Source organism: Epinephelus lanceolatus, chromosome 2, assembly GCF_041903045.1.
Source record: "Epinephelus lanceolatus isolate andai-2023 chromosome 2, ASM4190304v1, whole genome shotgun sequence".
NCBI lineage: Eukaryota > Metazoa > Chordata > Actinopteri > Perciformes > Serranidae > Epinephelus > Epinephelus lanceolatus.
This window is the reverse complement of record NC_135735.1, coordinates 30,508,204-30,525,118: the sequence shown is the minus strand read 5'-3', so window position 1 is coordinate 30,525,118 and position 16,915 is coordinate 30,508,204. Positions and strand designations below refer to the sequence as shown.

General features: G+C 39.6%; 1 protein-coding gene across 2 annotated transcripts; it reads left to right on the top strand.

The window, feature by feature from the left end:
* The first annotated feature begins 260 nt into the window (after positions 1–260).
* gcfc2 (GC-rich sequence DNA-binding factor 2) lies at positions 261–10,648 on the top strand. Of its 2 annotated transcripts, none has more exons than XM_033621781.2 (18): positions 261–616; positions 973–1,074; positions 2,182–2,406; positions 2,791–3,039; positions 3,293–3,390; positions 4,107–4,249; positions 4,466–4,649; positions 5,038–5,161; positions 5,275–5,326; positions 5,591–5,688; positions 5,995–6,194; positions 6,291–6,435; positions 7,883–8,004; positions 8,118–8,194; positions 8,890–8,956; positions 9,055–9,201; positions 9,301–9,437; positions 10,066–10,648. In XM_033621781.2, the coding sequence occupies exons 1-18, from the start codon at positions 295–297 to the stop codon at positions 10,199–10,201; spliced, it is 2,628 nt and encodes an 875-aa protein (XP_033477672.2). In that variant the 5' UTR covers positions 261–294; the 3' UTR covers positions 10,202–10,648. The 2 variants fall into 2 exon arrangements, with proteins under 2 accessions (XP_033477672.2, XP_033477581.2); XM_033621690.2 differs by having other exon boundaries at positions 9,055–9,213.
* The last annotated feature ends 6,267 nt before the right edge of the window (positions 10,649–16,915 follow it).

The window sequence follows — 16,915 nt, the reverse complement described above, 5'->3', positions numbered from 1 at the left end:
AAAAAACAGTTAAAGCCATTGATACTGGTGACAGTTACGTAAAAGCCTAAACTTCTGAAACTACTGAAAAGTGGAAATAACAATATTATCTCTTAATTTCACAGATACAGCGCTGAATATGAGCAGCAGTTTCTCCGCTGTGTAGTTCGCGCGTTAGCCCCTAAAATCAAACAACATAGCCCATGGTGCATTGCGGGAGCTTCACGCTACGTTTTGCGACTTTGTCAAACGATTTCTGACGTAACGTACAACGGTTCAGTTCTGGTTTACAACCTCCATGTAAGTGAAGCGAAAATGTTCAATAAAAAGCCTCGGAGGAACTTTCGGCAGAGAAAGGAGAACTCCAGCGACGAGGAGGACGAGCAGAAGGACAGAGGAGACGGAGAAGGAAATGAGAAAGCTCCAACTGCGGTAAATAAGCCGTCCAAACCGGCCCAGGGCCGCGGCATTACATGCAGTTCCAAGCGGGAAGCGACGCCGACCAAGCCGGACAGCAGTGACGGAGAAGACGGGGAGACGGTGGAAGCGACAGAAGAAAGAGAGGAGAGGAAGAAAGATAAAGATGGGGCTAAGAAGACTGCCAACTCCATCCTTAGTTTCTCTGACGACAAAGAAGGTAAATAAGTGTAAATATGGCGTTTTGAAGTATTTACAAAGATGGATCCGAGTCAGACGTTTACTCAACGTTTACTCAATGAAGGCTGCTGACAAACGTTACATCAGCGTGAGAAGAAAATACATAAGTAAATATGTTTGACTGAAATTGTCAGCAGGAACGAGAATTTGTGTTATATTAAGTTAGGATCAACGGAATATAGATGTACTGACAGAAAACAATAACTGTTGGTATAGGGTTGTATTGTGAGTTACATTGTCTCAATTACCTGTGCATTTGTTTGGAGTACAGGTGAATACGGGCTCTCCTATTGAGTTTTTGCTCATGGATCTGTGATTGTCTTTTTACTGTCTTAGCTGAGGGACCAACATTTAAACTGAAGAAGTCCTCTGATAAAGCTGTGCTGTTCCAAGTAAGAAAGAAGGAGGCTTCACCAGCCAAGACCACCCAAAGCCGAGGTAGGTACCTGGTAGCACCATTTTTTGGGCCCTATGCATAAGCAATCTCTGTGGGCCGGGCCCCCCATCCTTCCTCTCTTCTTCACTGTCTCTTTCGTAAGATAAGATAAAACTTGACTGATACCATACTGGGGGATATTCATGTTATAACAGCTCAAATAGCACAGATATAAAAGCAAGTTAAATGTCAATAAAGATAAAATACAAAAAGATATATATCAGAATTAGAAAAATATAAAATGTAAATACTAAATTTAGACACAACTGTACACTCAGTGCGCATGCACGTTTTTATTTATTTATTCTTTTACAATTGTACTGTTTGCATCATTTTCCTTTCCTTTCCAAGTGTCTTGCTCTGCCCCAGCTGCAATTAGAGATGAATCCTGTAGCAGGGGCTGACTAAACCATTTTGTGCCTTTAAGGGGTGAAAGGGGCCTCAGAGAGCTCAGTCTTTTGACCAGCCTATGTTAATTTAGTTATGGCACTACCTACTTAGAAATAAACAATTGCAAACAACACCAAAATTTTCATTTCAGGCTTTTCTAGGGCCCCTACTCCAGCTGAGTCCCTGGGTAATCATTTTCACTTTCCCCCCACTATGACTGGGTACCTGATTGGTTTATATCAAAAACACTCATGGTTCTTACACACTAACATGTCAGGTGACATTTTATTGGGTACATCTAACTTAACACTAATGCAGTGTATGTCTGATATTTTGTCCATGCCATTTATATAAATGAGGGCAGATTAGGTATTAGATCAGTGTAACTGGCAACTGACTGATTGCATATCCTAATAAAATACAAGTGGTTGTAGTATAATTTAATGAATGCCTATTTATGGACTTTTTGAACAAGGTGTGGGTTAAGAATTAGCGTGTCAACATAGTCAAAAAACATTTGGTTTAGTGTAGATATATTGTTTTCAAAAAGGCACCTCGTACTTATTGAAATGTTTTAGCACTGTCAGCTGCAAACAGGTCTTTGTAATATTTAAGATTTTCATCTTATTTCAGTAATTATCTAGATAATAATGTGATAATGTTGGCCAACATTCTTTGAAATTTTTCACATTGGCATGCCTCCCTCTCCTCTCTCTCAGGCCCAGCAGGTGGAGGTGTCTCACCATCTGCTTCTCCCAGGCAAGAATATGAATATGGTAGTCAGGCATCACCACGTGCTCTGCACCATAATGATGACAGTGATGGTGATGACGACGATGATGATGATGATGACAACAATGATTATAGTGACAGTGATGAAGGCGATGCCAGGTCTCCATCAAGTAGCTCAGCCTCAAACTCCAGCCGTTCTGCCATTAAACCAGGTATGTGTTTGTGGGTGTAGCCTATACTGTATGTCTGCATGTGTCTTATGCCAGAGAGGAAAAAAAAACTTTTAATGTTTTATATCCACAGATAGTAATTGTTTTGTGTGCATGATGAATATATATAGAAAAAACAAAATTAACATACAGTACAGAGGCTACATGTTCCTACAGCTCAGTGCTCATTAGGGCTGCATGTATATAGTGTAACTAATACATACTGGACATTACAGTGGTGAGCAGCGGAGGTACTGCCAGCTGCTTAGATTAAATTAAAAATTAGGGGATCTGTATTAGTAATTTTATTAATTTATTAACACTTACTAACACACATCATCATGCAATGCAACATGCGTTTATATGTCTGTCAATTTGTCTTTACAGTCGTTATCCCTAATGCTAGAGAGATCGAGGCAGCCAGGAGGCAGCGTCATGCCGCTCGAGCCCAGAAAGAATATATTTCCCTGGATAGAGATGGCCACAGCTCTGCTAGTAGCACTCCAGATCACTACAGCAGAGAGGATGAAGAAGATAGGGTTGATGATGATGACGAGGAGCCAGATGATCATGAGAGAAGAATTGAGTTTGCCCCACGATTAAAGAGCATCAAGGAGAGGATTGCTGAGAAACTTGGTATGAGTGGCAGGGAGAAATTACTGTATTGGTGAAATCTGAATTTACGTGGAACAGTCACTTTGTGAGCACTTTTTCTACGAGCATATGAATTATTACAACATACAAACTGGAGGCAACAGAACTGAACTTAAACTGAGTGCTGTTTGAAAATTACATTATGGCAGGCTGGCTGCCTGAAAAGCTCCACTTGTTTTTCACCAAACTGTGGGAATGTGACATGTACTATTTTGTATGTTTGTGTGCAATCCAGGAAGTGATGGCAGCCTCTCAGGAACTGATGGAGAAGAGCAGGAGCTTTGGGAGGAGACACAAATTGAGAAGGGAGTCAAGAGACGGCCAGGAGAACAGGTAGGAACAAACTGAGTAGCTTTCTTACTCTTTCTCTCATATTTTTCAAAATTCTTTTTTTTTTTTTTCTGTGAAATTGAGTTGGAACGTCTTTAGCTTCTGTGCTTTAACATATTTTCCAGTAAAACAGAATATTTGAGCGATGCACAAGGGGGATTTATATCAAGTCCGTTACATTTGATTGGTCTGCTAAAAGTGTGCGGAGTCAATCAGTTGATATCAGTAATTATCATAGTAACTGTCAAATTATTTATCAGTTAATTTTAGAGGCTGATCTTTGTTCCTTAATGAAGGCTGAAGAAACCATTTGGTTAAATGCCCCTGACTGCAGGATGAGTAATTTGAAACCATTTTATCTGGTTCTACAGGTAGAGAAAAGACAGGGATTTTTGATGTAAAAATACTGTCATTCTGATGAACATTTGACATATTTTGGCACATAAGAAATAAACAAGTAACACAGGATTTAAACTGGGAAAACTTATCTTTTCATTTCATTGGGCCTTTAAGTCTATAAGTTTTACTTCCTCTTTTGAATGTAACTTTTCTGCCCAGCTCTTCCTGTGTTAAACTCTTGTCCCATTTATTGTAATATGTGTTTTTTTTGAATAGCATAATTGTCTCATTTTCTGAAGACTTGAGCCTTCCATCAGTGTAACTTCTTCCCTCAGTACTGCAGATTTGACCTCCTCTACCCTCCTGTTTCTTAACTTCAGAGTCCATCTGGCAGTGAGTCCAGCAGCAACAGTAGCAGCAGGCGCAACAGACGACCACATAAGAAAAGATCAACAGGGGTCAGAATCCCAAAGACTCTCCCTCCCGTCACTGTCTCAATGGTCAAGAAGAGGATCACTGGAAAGTAAGTTTCCTCTAGCTTTATTTGCCTTAAAGACACACCACTTCATCAATATGACCAACGAAGAAAACATTTATGAATCAAATATTGGTCTGGTAAGCCTTAATATTGTAATAACAATACTTTCTAACACATTTTTCCTGTGTCCTTTTTTAAAATGATACTACATTACTTATTCCTTACATCATATTACACCTTTTTCTGATATTTTTTTTCTAGACTAGACTCCCTGAAGGAGGTGCACAGAGCACGGCAGGCAGAGCTGAGGAGGATGGAGGGCGATGTTGAGAGTGCTAAAACCTCCATGGAGTCTCTGGAGCAAAGTTTTTCAGAGAGGCAGCTGAGGTTCTACAGGGCCACGACTCTCTATGTCCACAACCTGGTGGAGTGTCTGCGGGAGAAGGTCAGAAATTAGTAAATCTGTTCAGCAAATATCCACTGTTAACTATCATATAAAAGCAAATGTGTCAAATAATTAACAATGTTGATATAACAGAACCTTAAATTGTACCTTCCCAAGTTGATGGCTGTGTAACAAATAGCAGAATGTCTGTGACAGAAGGTTGCAGTACCCGACAGTGAGTTTTACTTTTTAAAGCTGATGGCAGGCTTCAGGTTTTGGTACCCAAATTTGATGGAATGGTTGTCGTATTGCAATTAAGGTAACTGATGTGATCATGGTGTGAATATATACCACATAACATGATCAAGTAAAGAATGGACAAACAAAATGTTTAAGAAATATTCCCCTTTCTGAAGATAAATGATGATAATTTGTTGATTGTTGACAGGTCATTGAGATCAACTCACTGGAACTGGAGCTGCACTCTGCACTGTCTGACCAGATGGATGCGCTGTTGGATAAGAGACGACAGGGAATCAAGGAGCAGGCTGACCGCCTGCAGCAGCTCAGCTGTGAGTAACCTCTGTGTGTCCGTATGAGCAATCTGTATCCGTACAATATGTCTTAAAATGGTCTTTGGATGAAATATTTACATTAAATGGATTTTTTTGATCCCACATTTTAGATAGCACAGATGAGCAGAGTGGAAGCTCCACCAATGGAACAGAAACACAAAGGTAAGTGTCCAAAAATATCTGTCGATATTAAGTTTTCTAATTTTCTTCTTTTATATATTACATTTTCCAATTAACTATATTCTACAAATAAACAAATAGATTGAGAAAGATTATATATTTGTGTGTGTGTGTGTGTGTGTGTGTGTGGACAAACACAGACTCAAAAAAAAAAAAGGAAAAGAGGAATGTACGAGGTCTGTGAAACAGCTGCTTCGCTCTAGTCTTACACAGATATTTATATGATATTTGTCTGACATGTTGCAGCAAAGCAGACTCTGGTTTTAAAGCTGAAGAAGATTTTGCATTACCTGAAGACACACATCCCTCAGCAGAAGAGGAGGAGCAGCTGCAGAAGAAGATAGGTGAAGTGGAATTAAATCTGTTCAACTAAAAGCTTCAATCTGTAGACCAGATTTTTATTTTAACAGCTTTGACTATATAAAGTGTGACACAGGAAAAATCTGTCAGGCTGCAATACACAGTAATTCTGTACCTTACTTAGTGCAGCTTCTTCTTTCTCTCTGTTTCCTTCTTCCTCTTTATTTTACCTTATCCTAAGTCGAAGAAAACAGAATTAAAAATCCTACCATATTATCTCCAGGCTGAATTAATTGATCACTTTGTTGAATTTGTCTGACCGTGTCCTTCTCTGTCTGCCCCCTTTACAGCTGACATCCTATCGAGGTCCCAGGCAGTGTTTTCTGATGTCCAGGATGATTTCCGCGACGCTAAGAAGATTCTGTCCTGCTTTGAAGAATGGAGAGCGTCTTACTCTGACTCTTACCACAATGCCTACATCTCTCTGTGTCTGCCCAAACTGTTGAACCCCATCATAAGACATCAGCTACTGGCGTGGAACCCACTAAAGGTACATGTGAACACAAACAGAGACAAGCTCATAAGAGCACACGCGCCATTACACAACTTATGACATCATGTGTCCAATGTAATTTGTGTGTTTCAGGACAACAGTGGGGACTTTGAAAACCTCCCATGGTTCACAGCAGTGGAGACGTTCTGTCATGGTCACGGCCATGAAGAGCTGGAGAACACAGACAGACAGACACTGTCTAATGTCATAGAGAGGACCGTCCTACCCAAAATAACAGGTAACACACACAACACACTGAAAACCCAGTTCCTATATGACCGGTAGGCTACCCACCATACTGGATCACAACACAAATTTTGGTACCAGATTGTGTGCGTATTGAGTGTGGCAGTAGAGAATGTAGCAGTCCCATGTGTGGACAGTTTTATTAACTATTTGTCAGTGAATAAATGCTACAACTCAAGACTCAGGCCAAGTTCCCGGGTCTTGCTTGTCACCTGCTGATTAAAGTAAAGGGAGCGAGCCCTGAAGTTAGCGAGCAAAGTTAGCCTCCCAGTAGAAACTGCAGGCTCACAGAAGGTGGACTGTTAAGATGGACCAGCTTTTCTTATTATCATCTTAACCACTCTTAAATAGATAATAGAGAAAAGTCTGAGTCTCTCTTGAGTCAAGGAGACAATTATTGATCCAAACTCAACATTTATTGTGCAGTTATTAGGACTGTAACCTATTTAGTGTTGAACTATTGTAATTGAGTTGTTTTTGTATGATGTAAATTCATAATGTGTATTTATTAAATGTCCAGTGTGTAAAGTTTAGTAGCATCTAGCAGTAAGGATTGCAGATTTCAACCAGCTGAAACTTCCCTCAGTTAGAATTTCATCATTGTCCATCATTTAGAAGGTTTTTACTGGGAGCTGAATTATCTGCAGAGGTCTCCTAATCTCCAAAACAAGCAGACCACATGATTTAAACCTGAATAAGCACTGAATAAAGCAATTTCAAGTTAAAAAAAAAAAGGTGTTTTTCTGACATTCTCATCTTGGAAGGGGCTGCTAACTACGATGGCCAACACAAAAACACAAATGGCAGTGTCGCAGTTTATTTTGCTAAATCCTACACACTAGACCTGTATTTAGTATTTATTCATATTTACATATTTAAGTATACTTTAAACTTTTAAACAAAATTGCCTTTGTATTAAACAAATGCCATTTTTATATGTTGTTGACAATTGTTTTGTACTTTTTTTTGTAAGTATTGGCTCACACATACATTTTCAATAAGTTTATAATTTAAAATACAAGAGAAAGAGCACATACTGCTTGGTAAAAGCTGTTTGAAAATGCAAGTGCCTTGAAGCTCCTATGATTTAATTTAAGCCAGAAATGTCACTTTACTGATTGGAGTCAGTCTGGCAAGACTTAACAACAGGTCTGTACATGATTTCCTGGAGAAAAAAGAGATATTAATACCAGTTGCTGTACCTGTTCCTTATTTCTATCCACTCTCCTGAAGAACAAAGTGTTCCTCGTCTCCCTCATCCCCTCTGTTTCTTGCTCTTCCACTGCCTCTGGTTACACACAGTGTTTCTACTCAATATAAATCAGTTTCATGTTTGAACAATCTCTCACACCATCCCTCACCTCATCAGTCTGTTTTACACCGCAGATGTGTCAAACTACAGAAACATCATGTTCTTTCTTTGCTCTGTCTTTGCTTAGCCTACGTGGAGCTGGTGTGGGATCCCATGTCCCATCATCAGTCAGTCTGTCTGTCTGATGTGTGTCACAGACTGAAGGAGGACTATTCCATCTTTGAAGGAGATCAGAGTAAACCGGTCAAGGTAAAGCCAAATGACACACCTTCACATACAATATGTATAAATATACTATAACATGCATGTCATACAGTGTATGAGCACGTTGTGGAAATGATGTGTATTCATGTCCGTTGCAGGCATTCAAAGAGGCTGTGATCAGCCGACTGAGGAGCTGCGTAGATGAAGATGTCTTCATCCCTCTGTACCCCAAAAAGTCAGTTTCTTTTCTTTCCTCTTCCAGTTCAAACATGAAGTGATTATTTGAATGACTGATGAGGGGAAAGCTGGTATGACTTCACCCCTAAGTCATAATTGTTATGGATATTTCTCTAACGACTAGTCCATACTCTGACAGATTTCTCCTTGTTTTTGACAAAAAAGTCCCAGCATAGAGTATAGACTCGAATACAACTATGTTTCTGCTTAATCATTAGATGAAACTGTTGATTAATAATCCATAACCTTTGATGTATTTTATAAAGTAGGGCTGGGCAATATTTTTATATAAAATCAGTATAGTGATTTAAGCCTAGATATGGTCTTAGATTTTGGGTATTGAAATATCTTAAGTGATGTCTTTTCCTGGTTTTAAAGGCTGCGTTACAGTGAAGTGATGTAACTCTCTGAACTTATGAGACTCTTCTAGATGTTCTATTATCTGCCTTAGTTATTATATCCACATTACTAATGATTATTCATCAAAAAATGCCGTGTAAATATTTTGTGAAAGCACCAGTTGTCAAAACCCAACAATATCACTGCAATATCAATATCAAGGTATTTGGTCAAAGGTATTGTGATGATAACCCAGTCCTAGTTTAAAGATCAGGTCAATGAAAGTATTGTCAGATTACTTTATGATCTATGGTATTTTCAATCTGTTAATTAAAGTCTTTGTTTTCTGACCAGGTTCCTTGAGGATCATTCGTCTCCCCAGTGTCGCTTCAGGGATCACCAGTTCTGGACGGCCGTAAAAGTACTGCTCTCTAACATGTTTTTTAAAGCCCTTTTGTTCTTTATATTTTCTTGGTCTTGGAGTTACATTTCATGGGGCTGCTGTTTGTTTGTGTTTAGCTACTAGGTAACATGGGAAAATTGGATTCACTGCTTCCTGAGTCTGTGTTAAAGGAGCTGATGTTGGACAAACTGCTGAACAGATACCTGATGATTACCTTATGCAGTCAGACACTGCACAACAACGCTGTCCATGCCTGCAGAAAGGTTTTTAAATTGGTACTTTTCTAATGTGGAGTGTATTTTTGGTGTCTGCACACTTGTTTTTATGCTTAACCTCACACTGCTTTGTCTCCCTTTTTCCAGATAGCAGATAGTCTGCCACTCTCTTGGTTCAAAGAAGAGGACGCCTGTTTGCCTCAGCTCCAGAATTTCAAAAACCACCTAGTTCAGAAAGCTCATACCATCTGCAAACAGCACCCTCCTGAGGATCCAAACACCAGGTAATAAAACATGTTTCTGTAAGAAAGATTTGGCAATTGCTGTATGGTTAGTCACAGTGAAGTGGCAAATAAGACTTAAAGGTATTCCATGCAGGATTGCGCATCCAACTCCATATTCACCTTGTTTGGCATTTTACCTCACTGTATTTGTGGTTTTTTTGGTGCTGTGTCTCTTTGATGCTTGTTGCAAACGGTCTGGCACCTGGTCGCTACCTTTTTGAGAAGCACCAACCCCACCTGAGTGCTGTGGGGGTTCATTTCTATATGAGTCTTTACATTGTTTTTGGGGAAAATCCTGCATAGTATGTCTTTTCACAGCCATTCAACTATCAAATAAAACAATGTATTGTTATTGCCTTTTAAACCAAAATGCTTACCCTTGATATTTCTGTTTATTGAAAAGGCTGTATGTGTATGGTTACTTGATGAACCAGCAGTTTGACTTAAAGTTGCCTCCCTATTCCACATATGATGTCTGCAGTCTCAAGACCCAAGTGGCAAATGTGACAGAAATGTTTAGTTTATTTATTGGTTATCCTCTAAATTCATTCAGATATCATGGCTTTCTTTCTGCATTTACAGCAACACACAACTCTAACCCACTTTTGTATGTCACTGTCTGCTGCAGGTCTTCTGTGGTTGAAGTGCTGCAGATTTTGAGCAGAATCAGGTGTAACGACTCCATCATGGCGATAGCAGAGAAATACCACTATGAAGATTTGATCTACTCACACCAGCTGCTGAACCAAGAGACTAGACTCTGAACAACAGATGCTGCAGAGTGGAAGGTGGATCGAACAGCAACACAGTACACTGTAATACTGAAAGCAGCTGTCAAAGACATTACACAGCAAGAGAGGAGCCGAGTGGGCTCTGCCTTGTGTAAAAGGTTGCTGAACTAGAGCACATATGGGAAGAGCCATAAGAGCAATTATGTCTTCTAATAGTGGATACTCGTCAGACCAGCACTTTGGCGAAAATACAGAATGAAAACCATGGACACATGTAATGGTGTATGTGGAGGTGACGCCAGCTATATGAACCTACAAATGGTTCAAGTAACTTTTTTAACAAAGGAAACTGCCAAGAAAAACTGTGTGGGGAAAGGAATTCACCATCCTGCCATTTTTAGTCATGAATAGTTTACTACTATGATCTGTTTTGTACTGGAGATAATTGTATATTTATGAATAAACATCTGAATTTTGTTAAAATACAGGGTGGTTGTGGGTACTTACAAAGTCTTGCTAGTCTTAAATTCAGATTAAATGAATCCTAATTGTTTTTTAGTTCATCACTGCGAGAATTTACAGTAACCAAGGCGGTAACAGGAGGGAAACACTAATTGGCAGGGGAGCGGACTTCAGCACATCACCTGTATGTGCACAGTGCCTCAATTTTCACCCCCTCCATGCATTAAGATCACACAATGAGTCTGCATCATTAAACTAAGGTCTTACGAGCCATTTTGTTAGTTTATGGAAGTAGGGAAATGCAGGTTTAACAACAAATTGCTTGAGAATATTGGTGGAAGAAGTTCTCAGATCTTTTCCTTAGGTAAAAATACTAATATAACATTGTAAAAAATATAAAAGTAAATGTCCTGCATTCAAAAATTTAATTCAGTAAATGTGCAAAAGTATTCGCATCAAAATGTACTTAAAATACCAATAGTAAAGTACTCCTTAATGCAGAATGGCCCATTTCAGAATAATATACATTATTATTATCACTGATGCATCAGTGAGTTCATCACTTAAATGTTGCAGCTGGTAAAGATGGAGCTCATTTAAATTACTTCATACACTGCTATATAGTCTCATCTATAATGATCACACTTTATCAGATTTATATTTTGTATTAATAATCTGAATCTACAAAGTAACTAAGTTGTCAGATAAATGTGGTGAAATAAAAAGTACAATATTTGCTCCCAAAATGTGAAGTTTCAGCACAAAGTAGCATAAAATGGAAACACTCAAAATTCAATTTAACCACAGGACAAGAGTACAGGTGCATCACAAAAAAATGAATATTGTGAAAAAGCTCAATATTTCTTGTCAGTTAGTGCAGAAATTGAAAATTGTTGTATATATTCTGGACTCTCAGACCCGACAATACAGATGAGCTGAAGGCTGCTTTCAAAGAAACCTGGGCCTCCATAACATCTCAGCAGTGCCACAGGCTGATTGCCTCCATGCCACGCTGCATTGATATAGTACTTTGTGCAAAAGGAGCCGCGACCAAGTAGTGGGTGCATAAATGACCATAAGGTTGACATTTCTATATCATAAATTCTTTTTTTGATTGGTCTTAGTAATATTCTAATATTTTGAGATACTGGGTTTTTAATTTTTCATGTGCTGTAAGCTGTAATCAGCAAAATTAAAACAAAAAAGGCGGGGCGTCGGTGGCTTAGTGGTGGAGCAGGCGCCCCATGTACAAGGCTGTTGCCGCAGTGGCCTGGGTTCGAATCCAGCCTGTGGCCCTCTGCTGCATGTCTCTCCCCCTCTCTCTCCCCCCTTCACGCTTGTCTGTCCTGTCAAATAAAGGCTAGAAATGCCCAAAAAATATCTTTAAAACAAAAAAGGCTTGAAATATTTCACTTATGTTTAATGAATCTAGAATATATGAAAGTTTTCTTTTTAGTAAGGGGGGAAAAAATTAACTTTTCCATGATATTTTAATGTTTTGAGATGCACCTGTGAATGTACTTACTTATCATCAATGTCTTTCATCTTATTCATGAATTGATATCAATGTGTTTGCTTGGAAAGAAAGTATAATTTAAAGTGGTATTAAAAACTGGTCTTAATAAGTCTGTAAATTTAAATTGTTTATATAAATGAATGACTGTTTTTTTTATTATAGTGTTATGCAAGTGATTATGCCCAGCCCTAAAGGGTTTATAAGACACCATAAAATCAAACAAGCCAGGACCAGAGTCCAGCGTACATATTTTCAGACAGCATTAAGAAAAAAGGAGCAAAGCAACAGAATCGTCCTACATAATCAGATCATCATTGTGTAAAACAGTGTTTATGGATCACTCACAGAGACATTTACTGTAGCACTGAAAAATCAAAATAAGTGTAATTCAAGGCTTTTGTGGAAAAAAACGGCAAACTTAAAACACATCAAAACCAAACAACCAGTGTAGTATTTGGTCTGAGCACCAGAATATGTCAGGGTTTATTCAAGCCATTTTATGGAACATTCACTCTCTTAAGTCATCATAGTTTTGTTTTTATTATTATAATTATTATTATTTTCATTATTATCAATATTATCAATATTAAGGTCATAATCAAACTCAGGCCACTGCACAGGACTCAGTCTATATGAGACATATAGTCTCCCCACTGAGCTAGAGGTCACCTGAACTCATCATAGTTTGTACAGTTTAAAAGAAAATATAACTTGTACCTACAGACACTCTAAATATCTAGTTTTATTTAATTATATTCTGTCATGTCACATGTTATTTGCTCTCATGTTTACTCACTAATATCTATCTAATAATCTCACTTTAAAGTCACACATAAAAACAAGATGATGGCACAGACACTTTTCTAAAGATGTTAGACCAGCACTTACAGGTTAAGAGAGAGTATTATGAACAAGTATCTTATTTAGAATAACTAATGGCACAGTCACTGTCATCTGGGTAGGACATGGATGAGATTACATAGATTGATGTGGGAAAATTCATAATCTCATCTGAAAAATAGATTCTGCTTTAACTAACTATTTAAAGTTAATATTCTGTTACATGCACAGTTTATACAAAAGGCTCTAAAAGTCCAACAAATTCAGCAACTCAGCTTGTCATCACACCTTGACTAATGATTTAACTGCTACAAATCAATTTTACTACCCATTACAAAGGCAAATTATCACAGGGGACACCTGTGCTTGTGTTTGTTTTGCTGTCACAGCGGCTTGCCAAAACACACACCATATGCACATCAGCAAACACAACATTTCCAGTTACCCGGACTGAGGCTAGTTTTCAAGTGGATTTAGTCCCGGAGAGGTATTTCCATTAATAAATACAAAGTCAGAGCAGAAGTCTAGCTGAAGATTTGTTTCAGCAGTGTGTGGTCAGGGAAATTATGGTTTCACTGTACATCTACCATAAGTTTAAAAGTTATTTCTGTCTATTTAACCTTCAGGTCCGTGCTCTCTTACACAGGATACCTTCCCAACGTTGTGCAGGTAAACTAAGGGTTGTACAAGCCCAAAGAGCATCCCCACATACAGAATGAGATCAGTAGCAATACCTGGAATATGAGAAGTAGCAGAACAAAAGCATGCATAGTATGGGCAGAAACTAGATCAATCCGATGTGTGATTCTGTTGGTAACGTCCACATAAGATAAATGGCCAAAATGAAGACACACCAGGTCAGAGCACACTGTGGCACCTTGTACTTTAGGGGCTTGAACCTGTGAATAGAAGCAGCACAAAATATGACTTATTTTCACAGGACTGACTTAAACTGCAGAAAATCTGTTCAAACATTTACCTGATGAAGACCAAAGGGTGGACCACTGCAAAGTAGCGTTCCACACAGATAGAGCACTGGAATATGGGTCGGCCAACCCACCCCAGCATCCACAGTACTGACAACAGGAAAGAGAGCTCATGACTGAGTTTTTCAAAGCTGTACATACAGTACAGCTGTGCAGGCAGCCCCAAACAGTTAAGTATCTCACAAACAGCCAGGCTTAGGAGATAGATTTCTGAGGACAGCACCTCTTTGGGTATGTGACAAATGAGCCAAACCACCCATACATTTGCTGGGAGGCCCACCACAAAGTTACTAATCAAGATGATGGAGATAAGAGACAGACCAACATCTGTGTCATCCTTCAGCAGCCAGCAGTTGCTGTGTCGAGAGCGGTTGAAATGAGGAGCAGATGAATGTTTTGTAGTGAAAACGCTTGAAGTGTCTCAACAAAATGTCCTGTGGCAGTGCTGTCCATGCTGCTCACCTGTCATTTAACCAGTGCAGCACGGCACTTCTCTTGTAAGCTGAACATTCGTGACATAAACAATCCTTACAGCAAAGCAAATGCAGCATGCAAACAGCGTGATTTGACTGATGACCCTTTCAGTGGAAAGTTGTGTTAAAGCAGTGAAATATTTGCAAGTACACTTAGTTTTCACAAAGCTCAAAATTATTTCACTTTACAGCCATTCATGACTCATTTGTCATTTTATCACTAACCTCTATTATTTTGATGTGTGTGAAGCATCAGTGTTTTAGAAGCTGTAACTTCTTTGCAGCTCATCCATATTTAAAGCACTGTCAGCTGTCATGGACAGACATGCATGTAAACTAACTGCAACTTGACTGGTTTGGGGAGGCATACAACTGCAAGGTGGTAATTTTTTTTTTCATACAAAAAATGAAGGGAGCACTTTAAACACACATTAGATCATGATGAACAAATTATTCAAGTTGAAAATCTTTATTGATGGGACATCGGTAGCGTAGTGGATAGTGCCGGCGCCCCATGTACAGAGGCAATGCCTCGACGCAGTGGTCGCAGGTTTGAGTCCGGCTTGCAACCATTTACTGCATGGGTAAATGAAAGAGGTTCCATCCTCGTGCCAAACAGCAGGAATATGCCCCCCCCAGACCATCACTGACCCACCACCAAATCGGTCATGCTGAATGATGTAACAGGCAGCATGAGGTTCACTACAGTATCTCCAGGCTCCTCCCTGCCTGTCACGTGCTCAGTGTGAACCTGCTCTCATCTGTGAAGAGACTTGCCAATGCTGGTGTTCTCTGGCAAATGCTGATCAAGCTGCACTGTGCTTGGTTGTGAGCACAGGTCCCACTAGAGGCTGTCGGGCCCTCATGCCACCCTCATGGAGTCTGTTTCTGACAGTTTGGTCAGAAACATGCACACCAGTAGCCTGCTGGAGGTCATTTTGTAGGGCTCTGGCAGTGCTCCTCCTGTTCCACTCACACAAAGGAGCAGATACTGGTCCTGCTGCTGGGTTGATGCCCTTCTACGACCCTCTTTTCGTGTAATGGTCAGTCTCCTGATATCTCCTCCATGGGAGACACAGCAAACCTTCTTGCAACTACACATATGGATGTGCCGTCCTGGAGGAGCTGGACTACCTGTGGAACCTGATTGGACTGCAGGTACCGCCTCATGCTACCAGTAGTGACAAGGACACTAGCAGAACACAAAAAGCAGGTGAAACTGATTCACAATCACTTGTGCTTCCTAAATGGTCAGATTGATATCCCTGAAGTTTAACTGACCTGGTGTTATAGTGTGACCGTTAAGTGTTCCCTTAATTTTTTTGAGCAGTGTTTATTTGGGGCATTTTATGTTAGGAGGTAACAATAGAACAATGACAGGAAATGAGAGATGGGAAATAATATGCAACAGAGGTTGCAGCTGAACCAGGGATGGCACAGTTCTGTGTGATGCCTTAACCCAGAGGCTATCAGAGCTCCCCAAGACAATACTAAATTAAGTTTAAAACATAAAGGTATGATTATTTGTTTTTAATTTCTAAAACATGAAACAAGGCCCTTCCTGTGAAAATAAAAGCTTAAAGTGCAACTTGCGGGTTAATTTTTTTTAAAATATATACATAACCTTGTCTGAAAATTACCATATGAGAAGTTAATTCAGAATTTATTATGGTTTACACGACATAAGGGCACAAATTCAGAGGAAAAAGTGGCTCTTTTTAGCTCCCCTTCTAAAAACGCTTTTTTCCCCAACATCGCCTGATACTATGTCACAAGAGGGACTCTGCGTCCTTGACCCTGCCTCTGTCCAATCAATTCGCAGTAGTAGGTGGTAGTGAGTCTGAGCGGTAGCAATCTTGTGAGTTGGTATTTTTTTCGGTTGTTAACAGTGCATTTTACCATTTGTGATTATGCCGAATTATTGTGTTTGTGCAGGTTGCACAAACTCGAGTCTGTCAGGACATCGAGTCCACCGTTTTCCGGACAGAAAAAGGAGTGGAGTTAGTTCTCGTGCCTGGGTGCGTTTTGTGCAGATGAAGAGGCCGTTTACACGTTGCCGGCTATTTTCATAAACGGACATTTCACCGTCTCCGTTTTCAAAGCGATCTTCATTTACACTTACCTGTGTATATATACACAAGAGCATGCCAAACCTGTAGGTGGCAGTGTAACGAGAAGCTCAAGCCTTCCGTGTATCCATTGTCACCATAGCAACATAGGTCGCACTTTTGACACAGGCGCAAGTTCCGGTGCATACTGTGACGTCGGCTGCCTATAACTCGGTTTATCTCCGTTTACATGCAAACGCGCCGGAGTTTTCCAAAATCTCCACTCTGGCCAGAGTTTTTAGAAAGACTCGTTTTCAGGGGAGAAATCTCCGTTTGCGTGTAAACGAAGGGCACAAACGAAGGAAGATGTCTCCGTTTATCAAAATCACCGTGTACGTGTAAACGGCCTCCAAGACACCTGC